The sequence below is a fragment of the Salminus brasiliensis genome, chromosome 9, assembly GCF_030463535.1.
Source record: "Salminus brasiliensis chromosome 9, fSalBra1.hap2, whole genome shotgun sequence".
NCBI classification, from domain to species: Eukaryota; Metazoa; Chordata; class Actinopteri; order Characiformes; family Bryconidae; genus Salminus; species Salminus brasiliensis.
In genome coordinates this window covers 13958747-13973123 of record NC_132886.1, presented here as the reverse complement: position 1 = coordinate 13973123, position 14377 = coordinate 13958747, and the positions used below count along the sequence as shown (strand labels likewise).

Genomic DNA, 14377 nt, shown 5'->3' with positions numbered 1-14377 from the left:
GATACAAAGAGGAGGCCTAAATGCACAGACACACTGAACACACATTGTAACATCACGAGCTGCAGCTAGTCATGGGGATTCTGCATTGCCAAAGTAAGCTAAACTTTGTCTTAAGGCGGCTGGGCGTCAGGGCCTATCCCAGTATAAACAATAGTCCTGTACCTGCCAGGTAAGGAAACACTCTACAGGGAGTCATGATATCAGCAGGCCTCCAGGGACACAGCCAGTCCAATACAGGCCACGGCACTCACAGGATTCCAGTTTGAGACATAAAAACAACTGCAACTGTTTGGGTAGTTGATGTTCTAAGTGTATGTAAGTACATAGCTACAGCACAACTATAGCTTATTTGTTGGTTTTAACAGATCAGAAAAAAAGCATTAAATGCAGTTTGTTGGCGGTGAAGCGGATAGATCACCGTTTCATGTTGCTTCCTTTACCTTCTGGCTCTCTCCTTTTAGTTGGCCTGTTGTAGTCAGATCTGCGCACATGAGGGAAGACAACTGTTGAGGTCTCCTGCTACAAGCCACAGACCAGTTGCTTAACCTTCAATGACCACCACATTGAGGTTCACATTGACTCAAACTACTAATCTTCCAATTACTGCTATTATTATTATTATTATTATTATTATTATTATTATTATTATGAACCATTGGCATTGCCTTAATTATTCTTACAAATCAACCACTACTGGTGGTACTACTATATGGAAAAACGTACTGGGAAATTGGCTTTTTTGTAGTTTCTTCGGAAACAAAGATTGCTTTTGTTGAAGTAACTGTCTCTACTGTCCAGAGAAAACTTTCCACTACATTTTGAAACACTGCTGTGAGGATTTGATTATATTGGCAGTACTTCTCTACAGGGACTAGCCAAGCTGCATGTGTGCACACAACAGCACATACATGTCAGAAATGGCACTCATTAGAAGTGGTGTCCACAAATATATGGACATATAGTGCATCAGTACACATAAACATAACAGGCTTCCGTGGTTGTGAGATGACTTTATACCTTTTATTAGTAATTTATTCGTGGGGCTTAATCAGAGGAGGGTGGATCCACCTTGTGAGTCTTGGTTGCTCTTAAGGATTCTTCCTGCAGCTTTGAGGGAGTTGTTTTGACATGGTTGCTCACTTGGGGTTTGTTGCTATTGGGATTCTTTTGTGTTAAATTTACCAAATGAACTAATTGTGCTCTGAAATGTACAGAAATAATGCCATGTTTAAGTGTTCCCTGTAGAGATCGCACTTGACTATTATGAATTAGGGGGTTAATTAGCAAATGAATTTGCATAAAGTGTTTCACTTTGGGATATGAGACCGGCCTGCCAAGTACATAAAAGGCACACAAAGCCTGGTGGACAAATCTTCTTTTCGCAAGAGAGACTGGTTGGTGTGAATCCTGCTGTGATACAAACATCTTTAAGAAGATCACATATGTGTTCTAGAGACGCTTGAAGCTGAAAAAGGCTATAAAAGTATTGCTCAAGACCTGGATGTACACGAACCCATGATTAGACAAATTGTCTACAAATGGAGAAATTTCAGGACTGTTACTAGGATACTCTGCCTAGGAGTGGGCGTCCTGTTAAGATCACTCCAAGAGCACAACAGACAATCATGGAAGAGGTGGGAAACAGTTCTACAGAAGACTCTACAAACCTTTGTTCATGTGTCCACTATTAGAAAAACCACTGAACAAAAATGATGTTAAGGGAAGGACATAATAAAGGAAGCCTGTCTCAAGTTTGTTGATGGTTGCTAATGCTAATGGGAAAATGTTCTATAGACAGACGAGCCAAAAGTGGAACTTTTTTGCACAAATGCACAACATGGATCAATTTGTGGACTGACCTGAGGATGTTCGGGTGACAGAGTCGGTTCATCAGCTGCACTTCTTTCAACATGTTAGCCCTGTTACTGGCCAGAGTGTTCATCTTCAGGGCCATGACCTGCCCTGTGATCCTGTGTTTCACCTATGTAGTGAGAAAGAGACACAAAGACAGAAAAAGAGAGAGGGGGATGAACATGAACTGAATCTTCCTGTCACTAACAGACACTTGAAAAGCAGCCCCCCTCCACCGATCCATTGATGTCTACTGCAGCTGGGCCAAACACACTCGTCTGCTCACTCTCATTCACGCTCACACACACCTCCTTTTGATTCACCCTGGACTTCAAAGAGAAACAGGCCGAGTTGCATGATGGCGGAAATGGACCAAATCTGATTAATCTAAATCCAAAGGCTCTGCTCAGTGTTCCAGAGTCTCCAATAGGGTATTTTAGGATGTTGACCCTACAACTGCTCTAAAATTTCTACCACACTACCTTACCTTACAACTGTTTCAAAGCAAACTGGCTGAACCTTAAATTACGCATAAAAATGGCTAGATGACTGAGACGGAGCATCTCCAAAACAGCAGGTCTGGTGTGGCCTTTTCCTGGTATGCAGTAGTCAGTAACCACCAAAAGTGGTCCACGTGGCCTGTAAACCTATATATCTTTATACCAATACAGATACAGAGTCCTTAGGAATCAACCGATATTAACATTTATAAAATTCGTTTCAATTGAGGAACTTCACTAAAGATGAACATCTAAAGATAGACTGTAATGCTTAAACTTTTGAAACGCTCCACAGGAAGAAGCTAACATCACATGTGAGTGTGCTCTTCCTGTCTGATATCTGATTCAGCATTTTTTGCAGTGTCAACTCTACATTTACTGAGAAATCAATTTAATTTGTGCCAAAAAAAAAAAAAAAGGTCCAAGCATAGTTGTATCCACAGCAGGCAGCAAAGCAGACTCTAAGGTAGGGCTGAGCGATATGGTAAAAATACTATATCATGATATTTAAAGAGCCTTTTCATGATACACAATATTTATCACAATACATGTAATCACAGACTAAATTAATCAGCAGCAACAGATTCTTAAAAACTAAGATTCAGATACTCTCCCATACTGAATACAGTAATTTCTCCTCAAAATCTGCTGCATTTCATCCAGTATAACAGCACCAATTACACAGTTTGTAATGAAACCTGCAGCTGATCAGTCCTATTTAAGCACTAATCAGATCCTTGATGCATAGAAAACAAAATATCACAATACAATAAAATATCGTCATATCGCCCAGTCCTAGGGATCCACTTCCCAGGTACAGTTTCAGGTATTCTCTGCCCAAACACAGCCGACCAAGCTCATGCAGAACTTGAAAATTAGCTGATGTTTTAGGTCCAGGAGTAGTTATGCAGAGCAGTGGGTCTGGTCTTGAAAAATACAGGTACAAGAGCTACATACAGCTACATACAGATTCTGCAACAAAAAGTTAAACTAGACCCAATACATCTCACATATAATATATATAATGTTTAACTTTTTGTTGCAGAATTAAGCTGTATGTAGCTATTTTACCTGTGGTGTATTTTATAAAATGTGTGTAATATATATATCACTTTAATGGAAATGCTTGGCTAATCAGGCATCGGTTGCAATGAGCACACATTTGTGGTCAGAGTGTGGTCAGTTTAACTGTTCTCTCCTTTATGAGGCCAAAAATATCTAGCATTTTAGCTCTCAGTGGTCCCAGTCTGGGGGCCAGACATTGATATTTTCACACTGTGTGTGTGTGTGTGTGTGTGTGTGTTCATCAATATGAGACGAGTGTGTCGGGATGCTCCTCTGCCTCTGAGACTTTGCACATTCCAGCGCAGTCAAACTGTCTGGTTGTCAAGGCAACATTCTGCTTCCAGGGTCTTGCACAGAAGTCGGATACAAAATCCTCCTCTTCTGGCGAGGAGGAGGAAGAGTGTGCTCTGAGCATGTCCTAAAGCATGCGAGAGTGTGTAATGGTACATTTGGACTCTTGAGAGAAAGCTCTGCCCTCCAGCAATCACCCACACTCACTTTTAGCAACTCTGTGCAACCACAGAGCAGCAAGAGTGAGACTCTTTTAGAGCTGTGTACTGGCAAAAACCTGCTGATTTGATACACATCATGATACAGGGGTTATGATTTAATATACTACAATATTTTTGCAATACTGCAAGACAGATTTTTCTTGTAATAATTGTAGGAAAACTGAAAAATACTATCATAAAATCTGAGTAAACAGAAACTTTACTTTTTTGCAGTCAGAACAGTGGGATCTGAAGACTGAGTACACTACTGCTATCTAGCGGTCAGGGTTTTAAACACAACACAAAATGAACCACTGTCTGACACCAATCTATGTTAACTATTAATTACAAATCAACACCATTTGAGGATCTCTACAGTATTGCTAATACATAATTTTAAGTTCAATATATATCAATATTTTCTTACACCAAAAGTTAGATGCTTTTCTAATATTACAATTAGGACTAAGCCTGCCATGATAACTCTTTTTGTCCCAGAAATAATTGTCAAACAATATTATTGTCATTTTAAAGACCATTAAATGCCACTGGTATAATGATAATATATAAAAAAAAACACTGATTTCAAACAAAGTCGACATTCTAGTTAATTCAAACACTAAGCATAAGATCAAGGCCAGAAAAACTATTAAGGTTCTTAGTCTATAATGTAATTATTTTGGATACACCTAGTCAGGGATGTCCCGATCTTGATTTAAAAGGGTGGGGATCTCCTAACTTCTAATAGCTTGGGTGACCTGATTGGTTAAATTGGTCAAATTCAAATTCATCTAAGATCTATGATCACAGACTTTAGATCAAAGAAGAATTCTGACCAATCAAGAAACACAATGAAACACCTGCATATGTTACTCATACTCATTTGTCTCAACAGTATAAGCGCTTTACTTTTTTTTTTATTTGACAAATATTATAAACAGGGTCTGTGCTTGTCTGGAATGGAATTAATCTAGAGCCCTTTTAATGTTCTCTGATCTAATGTGCATAGTATCACACTGTCAAGGTGTCCCAATACTTTTGTCCATATAATGTATTTTACAGTTATAGTTTTAAAGTCTACCAAATAAATAAATAAATAAATAAAAAATAATTCATTTCAAAGTGTACCACTACGTACATATCAACAAGTATGTGGATTTACTGCTTTTTAAAGCAGCTTGGAAGTGACCAACGACTTCAGAGGAAATGGTGATGTTTTTGTTACTTATTTAGAGTCATATTCATATTTGACGTGTTGATTATGCAAAGTTAGCATTTTTCTGTATTCAACCCACTGAACACTGCAAGTTCAAACAATTCCATATTTCTAATGATCTACCCTACTGCACCCGACTGCATTATGCTATTGTACTATCATGACAGCACCGCTCTCAAACTCCCTATTCAGTAAGCCAGAACACTACACCAACAAAACCCCATGCAGCTAATAAACATCCTTAGGAGCTTCTGGATATCACAGTCAGCTGTGTTCAGCCAGTGCTGAGCTAAACTCAGCAGGATGACAGAGATATAAAATCCCTCTCAGACTACAGCTCCTGGGAGAACTCTTATTTTGGCTCATTCCAACTAGAAAACGCTGAGACAATCATTTATTCACAGACTGATGAGCGCAATAACTATCATGTTTATCAGATCCATCATCATTAAAGAGCTTGCCCATGCATGCCACAACTCAGCAGATCCATCAGCAACCACATGCAACAAATACAGTAACTAGGGAAGTATCAACTTTTTCCCCAGTACAGAGGTAACAGCAGATGCCAGCACTCTTAAATTAGTCACATTTCATAGCAGCAAAGCAGCGGTTTAATAAGGTTCATTTCAGTGCTAATACAAAACCACACAAAACAACAACAACAACAAAACCTTAAGCTGTAAGGTTTCTTTTCCTCCAACAGATTCAGGTCTGCACTTATTCCTGCTTCAGGTTGATCCTTGTACCAGGGTTGGATATTACAACAATATTGTATATCATGGTATTAAAAAATGTTGACGGCATTTCAAAAATAACAATGTGTCTGATGTGTCAGATTTATGTTCTGTTTATCCAGTTCACGGCCAAATTAACTCCTTCGTTCATCTGCATTTATGAGAGCCACAGGGTGGGGGGGGTGCTGTGGGCGCTCACTGATTGGGGACGTTACGCTCTGAAAACAGGTGGGGAAAAACCCAAGCACACCACAATCGAGAGGTTAGTGGTGTGTAGAGATCAATTAAACGGGTGAGCCAAACTGTCAAAAGCACTCCTACGACCATTCACTCGACTGTGTGCTCTCAAATATAAGGTTTCATCCTCCAAACATTTGGGATTAGAGCCTGATTTAGCTGGTACAAGTCTGTGCTGTGAGGTTTAGCCGGCTATCTAACTTCTCATAAGTCTAGACAACCGGCTAAGAGTCCAAACACAGAAGAACCATCCAACCTTACCCTATGTCATTAAAAAGGAGGTTCCTCAAGGATTCTATATAGAGCTACACAAAAAGTCTTTTCAGCACCGTCATCACAGGCCATTAACAATATCACAGCATGTGGGACTATTGACTTCTGGAGAAATCAGGTGAGAATTAGGCTTCAGTCAGGTTCAGATTCTTAAGTGGTGTTGCGCTACTTTCATTTTCAGACCAAAAGTTAACACCCAATTACACCACTGACAGCATCTCAGATTTTACATAACACCCGTGTGCAAGGGTTCTGCTCATGTGCCAAGTCAGTGACTGTCCAGTCAGATCTCCTCCTATCTGGTATTGCACCTGCCATTTATGTATTTCAATTGATGGGTCGTCCTCACTGTCCTCAAAACATAATTTTGCTAAAGAGAAGACATTAAAAGAAATTAAAGACCCCAAAGAGCTACTTTTCTTCATTAAAAGGTCAGCATGTTCATGTTGGGATTTTTTCCACTGTCCTCTTTGTGGTGCTGGGGGCACTCCACAGTTTTTTGATACTTTCAAATAAAGCAAATTTCTTTGTTTTGGTTACAGTAGCTGGATAGCTCATAAGCAGCATGAGTGATACGGTTATAGGCTGTGGAAATGCTCCATTGACAGAACTGTGCTCACTTCCACTCGTTTCCACAGAGAGACAAAAATGTATAGCTACAAGTGATGAGGCACCTGAATGTGGTGTTTATATTGATACTAAAGAAAAAAACAAAAGGGATCAAATTGTTGCAGCAGGTTACACGGGGCTCATCTGAAACTATTTTTTTTTTAAATATTGCAGGGGGACTAATTTGTATTATGAAATTATTGAAACAGTATCTTAAGCAATTTTTCTGGTCTTGCTGAGCCTGTTTATCGTCAGTACTTCCAGCATTCATTGCAGTATTCGGTTTGGTCTGTTGATCTAGCTTGCTGAATCGGCGCAATACGGCTCAGATTAATTGGTTACAAATGGCAGTTTAGTGTGAACTGCTGCCGTAGTTGCCAATGAAGTTGCCAGATTAAGAGAGACCAAACATTTTTACAGAAGGAATGAGCGTATCAAAGCTTGCTTCTGTTCTTCCGTGTGTGTGATTTTGGTGTACAATAGCAGTTTGAACATCTAGATGTTTTGGGCTCCTGGAATGTCCTTTATGATGCTTATGATAAACATGATAAACTTATCATGTTAAGTTTACAGGTGTGTCTGTGCGTGTATGTCACTGTGTGTGTGTGTGTGTGTGTGTGTGGGTTGGGTGTGTTTGTTACTTCTGTAATGTCCGTTATTGTGCACTGTGAGCTACTGTAACCAAAAACAAATTCCTTGTATGTGTAAGCATACTTGGCCAATAAAGTCCGATTCTGATTCTGATGACCAAGAGTGTGAACAAGACTTTGAGGAACATTTCAGTCTGCGTCGGTTGAGGCATGAGTGTACAGTGCGTGAATATATTTTGCCACTGAACAGAATTCTGTTTGAGGGTGGTTATATTTGAATTTCTTTCAACAAATAAATTAAGTTACAACTGATGAAATAAAAGAACTGATGTGCCTAAAACTTGCTCAGGAAGTACTCAGAAGAGCTCAAATGTGAAATAACCCTTTAACTGGGTGCCTTTGAGCTCATTTCTCAACAACAATGCAAAACTGCTGTCACTGTAGGCCTGGAATGGGTTGGTCTGCGTGTGTGTGTGTGTGTGTGTGTGTGTGTGTGTGTAGTCTTATCAAACGTAAACATAGTCTAATGACTGTATTTGCATTTCTCAGTCCAGATACTGCAGACGGCCTGAACATTTTCTCACACACCAGTGTGTGCGAGCGACATCATCCACCAATCCCACAGAAGGATAAAGACTGCCTGACTGCTTGCCTTGCTCTCTCCCTCACTCACACACACGGGTCGTAAATTCCAGGCTGATGTGAGAAAAGGTCAGGTCCATGCAATAAAAGTGCTGAGTGATGACTGAGAGCAGGAGAGAGTCAGCGTGTGTGCGTCTGGTTATATCCTATACATATATGAATTATGTTTAGCAATAATGCAAGCTGGGGGTCTAAGCGGGCCTTCCCCACACTCACTAAACCCCTCCACTAAATACAGTGGAGCTACGAAGCTAATGTGGCTAACAAGATATGGATGTTCAAGATCATCAATTAGCATTAAGTAAACTAATCATCCCCACACACCTGCCTGAAACTGGCAGTGTGAGGATTTTAATAGATGAAAATGGACCACGGTACGAAGCACATTCAGGTAGCTTTAAAAACACAGGATGCTAATTAGGGTCTCTAAGCCTCCATTACTCCTTAGCATCATTAACCCCGTAGCTCAGCTTCAAACCTAAAAAAGCCAAGTTCAGACAATAAACATGTCCTGGTAGATTGACTGCCTGTGAGGTAAGGCAGAAAACAGTCCACCGGAGAATCACTGTAAGTGCGGGCAAAAGCTCTTTATGCGAGGATGCTGCTCTTCTGTCCTTTAGTCCAGCAGTCTGTCATCAGCAGACTGGAACCCAAACAAGACACAAAGACTGAGCATGCTTGTAAGCAACACACACACACACACACACACACACACACACACACACACACACACACACACACACACCAGTGGTACTGTGTGTGTTCTGCACAGCACAGCTCTGTGTCAGCATGATGCTAATGCAGCCAGCCCAGACTGTTTAGTCTGAATCAGAGAGCAAGAAAGAGATATTTAAACAAGGCAGAGTCACCAGCACCCACACTGACTTATAATCATGCTGCACAGGGGTGTGTGTGTGTGTTGATATTGCTGCACATACACAGATATGTGAACAGAGACCAAAATTAGACACCGGGCTGCGTTCCACTGCACTTGGAAGTTGGATATTTTACAGCTGCTGACCGGATTTCTGATATATATATATATATATATATATATATATATATATCTACACACACATACGTTCTCTGAGTAGACGTGCTGGAAACATGCATAAGCATCTAAAAAATTACTTAAAATGTTCAGAATAGTTGGCCTCCAGGACCGAGTTGGGGACATTTGTTCATTAGATTGTTAGTGGGGACCACCAGGACGCTGTTTATACCTGGTCACTTCATGTAAGTAATATTTGGACTGTCTCCTAAAAAGATTTTAGCCACATGCATCTTTCAGTCAGACTGAAATCAGATAGCTGGTCTCTTGTTGCGCTTATGGTTGTCTTGTCTCCAACTAATTCACCATCTGTGACATTTATTGTGACACAGATGGAATCTGGCTTCCGCCTTTAACCCATCCGTGCAGTGAACACACACACACACACACACACACACACACACACACACACACACACACACACACACACACACACACACACACAGAGGACAGTGAACACACATGCCCGGAGCGGTCAGTGCTGCGGCGCACAGGGAGCAGAGAGGGTGAAGGGACTTGCTCAAGGGCCCAACAGTGGCAGCTTTCCAGCCCGGGTATTGAACCCACAACCCGGTCATCAATAGCCCAGAGCCACCACTGCCCTACAAACTTTGTATTGTGAGGGGTTACGCTTGTGAAGTAAGTCTTGGTGAGACGCATGCGTTTACACTGCTATAACCGGGCTCAAATACGTCCGAGACCACCTCCTGAAGTGAGTTTGCACTTAATCAAGATAGCATCCAGATACTGAAACACGCATGAGACGTCCAGTTGTACATGGGATCTAACACACAGAGGGTTCCATTATTTTGTAGGAGGGAAATCTGAGGAGGGACCCAAAGGGATGCCCTGCTCGTGGCCAGAAAAAGCGATGAATCATGCGTCTCCTTGGAAAACTGCCATTTCCCCTCTTCCATCCACATAACATCCTTACATAATCCTTTCAGAATATTTTGAGCACAGCCGGAGATGAAGGAAAGAGCTTTAAAATTTAAACACAGAGGTTACGTCCCACCCTGTAACACAGTTTGCAGTCCTCATAGCATCTCTCTCATGTGCAGTTTGGGTAAAGTGTAGAGTACAAATATTTAATATTGAACGTAAAATATTAAGTAAGCTCTTACACACACACTTTGGGCAATATGGCCAGAGATTTCATCCCCTGTGTTTATTGCAGTGTTGTCCAGCACTGTCCAGCAATAAGTCTACCTGGCTGGATTACAACCCTCGAGTGTCAGAAGAGATTTTAAATAAAACTGCAGGAGAACAGCAGACCAGTGCCCAATTAAAGACCACCAGACAGAACGTCACCGCCTCAAAACACACACACACACACAAAATATAAATGTACACATACACACACACACACACACACACACACACACACACACACACACACACACACACACACACACACACACACACACACACTTTTTCTGCTGCAGCACAGAGACTGAGAGAGCATAAGCAGAGCATGTCCCGACAGAGAGACAGAGACAGAGCGAGAGCGAGAGAGAGAGAGCGAGAGAGTGAGAATATAACAGTGAGGCAGAATGTGGTTATAGCTTCAAGTCAAAACTGGCCCACAAATAGTTTTAAATCTCGCACTCTCCTGCCAGCCACAATACCTCTTAACTAACCACACTGCGAGCACTTAACCAGGCCCATTACCACTCACAACATTCTGGAGCACCCATTTTTTCCCCTTCAGAAAAAACTCCCCACTGTACTCCTCAATCTTTATTTAATGGACAGTAATACAGGCTGGCCAGAGCAGGAAGTTGACCTCCAGTGTGTGTACTCTTCTTCTAAGTCACATTTACCTGACGTCACTTTTCCTGCCTCACACGCGTTCACTCAACCTCTCTCTCTCTCACACACACTGACAAATCCAACTTCTTCACCAGCGATGCATTAATGCTGCTAATGTAAATAAATACACATGACCTGACAAAAGTTTGTGGACAGTTTAAACATGTTTTTCTTTGCAATACGTTCATTAAAGTAATTAAAGGTAAAGCAATTCAGTTACTTGCAAAAATAATATAAATTTATTAACAATAGGGACAGTAAAAAAGTAATTATAGGGACTAACACCAACCCTCATACTCTATCCCCAGATTGTGATGTCAGCACTCATCAGAACAACAGGTCTGGGTCAAAAAAGGCTACATCATATGAGCAGTAGATCAACAGACCCACTAGGGCAAAACCATGATATTTTGGAGGAAGAGCTTAAACGACAAGGCAGGCAGGCTTCAGGTCAAGCTTCAAAGGTATTTTATATTACACTCACTGTCTTAAGTAATTCAACAGGAGTTTGAAAGTCTAAAAAGAATTTAAATTGTAATATATATATATATATATATATATATATATATATATATATATATATATATATAGCGCATCAGTCTACATGCTACTTTTACTGACGGTTCTGCATCTCAGATTGTCAATAAATGCATGTGTAAAGCATGTCTATATGGGGTGGCTCAAAATGAGAATTACACTTCCCAACTGTAGGGGCAGCCCATGAGCAAGACATGTCAATTGTTGCATAATTCTGATTTTAAAAACACTGACCAACAGTGAATAAAGGGAGTTTCACAAATGCATTTTCAGAAAGTCTTCAGATAACAGTATATCAAATTTTTACCATATCGTCCACCCTTAACTAAAGCATGTGTCAGTCATATCCTAGCTATTGCATATCTTTCTATTCTATCTACAGATACAGTGTGTGTGTGAGAACTGAATTAGACACTTCATTTAGTTCAGGCGTCTATTCTCTTCAGTCGCTGGACACATTTAACTGCTTCATCATACTGCAGCCGGATACAGTTTCTTCCTCCATAGGAATCTGAGCTGCAGGAAAACACTGAGAAGCGTGTGATAATTAGTCAACATGAACAGAGAACTATCCTTATAGATAAGACCACACACACACACACACACACACACACACAATATGCACAAAAGTATACAGACACTCCTTTTCATGAGTGATTACAGCTACTTTATGAAGCTTGTTTAATCACCATAGAAAAACATTGCCAATACAACAGGACACTCTGGAGGAGCTACACATGGGTCTAAAGTCACCAAGCACAATATCATTCAGTAGAAAGAGGGTTAGAAAGCCCTGCAGCGCTATGCTGTGGAGCAGTGGAACGGACTGCTCTACACTGTTAAAAGTATCGTTGAGGAACTTCTGTTTGGAACTTCAAACTTTCAAGGAACCTTTTTTGAAGAGGGAAAAAAGGAAACCTTTCCTTGAAGGTGTCTCTACAGTCCCAAACGCGGTATTGGTGTGACGCAACAGATAACGCCACCATCTACTAGTGAGCTACTACGCCATGTGAAGACCAGGGTTCGATTCCTGGTCTGGGTGACTGTGCTGAAGTACACCAATAAGGGTCCTTGGGCTCCCAACACTATATTGGCCCAACTCTGTAATACGAGTAATCGTGTTACAGAGTCGCTCAGGATAAGAGCATCAGCTAAATACCATAAATGTAAATGTCAAAATTCTAGTGTTTGATCACTAACTAATAATCATCAGTGACTGACCACACTAATGCCCTCATGGCCAAATTACATCAAATCCTTACAGCTAATGTTCCAAAATCAAGTGTAAGGCCTTTGCAAAAAAGTAGATGCTGTTACTGCAGCAAAGGAACAAACTTCCTTTAAACTCCAGGCTAGATTTATTAGAACTTAGGATCAGGACTAGGACTATACCAGAATTAAAACCAGCATTAAGGGTGGAATTAGAACCAGGTTTAGTTACAGCATTAGGATCAAATTAAGACCAGTGTTATGGTTAGGATTAGGCCCATGGTTATGATAGGATAGAGGCATTAGGTTAGGATGAGTGCTCATGTTGTAGTAAGAATTAAGACCAGGTCCAGAATCGTAACAGAATTAAGACTTGCATTAAGGGTGGGATAAGATAAACTTTAGTGTTAGTATGAGAATTCGGATTAGTCTTGAACTTTGTGTTGAGGTTACCATTGGGGAGAATTAAGGTAAATTTATTAGATATCATTGAATACAGATTAAAGGCAAGGTGAGCATTTACAATAGGCTTGCCAAATTAACCTAAGCTTCAAGCCACACAGAAACATCCCCCAAGACTGCTACTAAATCAAACAGACCATCAAACATGCAAACACCTAAATGCATTAAGTTAAGTTTGGAATTGAACCTTGTAGGAGGACAGCTCTTGGGCAGGAGAGCCGAGCAGCCCTAAAGCAATAGTGATTACTCATAACCAAAAAAGGGGACGCAAGATTGTTCCACTGCCCCAAAGCTGGAGGCCTTCAGTGGGGAAGTCATCCATCTCAGTCTTCATGAGAAAAGCTGCGAGAGATCCATTCATATAAAGGAAGGTAAGAAGCGCTTCCAGGCATTTTTGTGGTTTTCTCTCATTACAACAAACTTTTTTTTCCTGTGAGGAGGAGAAAAGAGAGACTGAAGACAGGAGGAGGGGGATCTGCAGTGATACGTCCTCCTGTTAGAGCAGGTCGTAACTCAGGAAAACAAACACTAACTGAAGGATGTGTCGTGACAGGCACAGTCACCGAGAGAAAACTCCCTCGCTCACAATCGCTTTCAAAATCAAAGCCATGAACTCCACAGCACATGAAGGCCTGACGAGGCTGGGGGGCGCGATGCACCAACACAATCCGCAACATAGCCAGCAGGTCGATTGTAGAGTGGATCTATTGGAAATACATCTGAGTAGAAGACAGAATTATGGAAACATATTTCACAAACAGCCTGACAGAACCAAATAGCTTCTCCAGCGCATTTGCATACATATTGAGCTCATTAACAGTGACATTCTATAATGACGCATTTCTTACTGACAGCAAATCGTTAACTCGTTTGAATGGAAAGGACCTGTCCCTCTCTGCTTCACAATCACGCACAAACACACACACACCCCAACAATCTCTCCTTTGGTAACTGTTTTGATATTTGTCTTAATAATAGTCATCAGAAGGTTACAATATGCAAATGAGCCCTCTAAACAATAGCAGTGCTTTTCCATGTATGTATTTCCTGACATGAAAGTTCCTTTGAATGCATTCTGGTCTTAAAGACTACTTCTGT

The 14377-nt window shown here is 40.8% G+C and overlaps 1 protein-coding gene across 2 annotated transcripts in view; it reads right to left on the bottom strand.

Annotated features, from left to right (window-relative positions):
- The window catches only part of tesk1b (testis associated actin remodelling kinase 1b), a 32788-nt gene that overhangs the window by 12265 nt on the left and 6146 nt on the right, over positions 1-14377 (bottom strand). For both annotated transcript variants that reach the window (XM_072687521.1, XM_072687520.1), the window contains exon 3: positions 1860-1981. In XM_072687521.1, coding sequence (XP_072543622.1) covers positions 1860-1981 — 122 coding nt within the window. The remainder of the gene's footprint in view (positions 1-1859; positions 1982-14377) is intronic.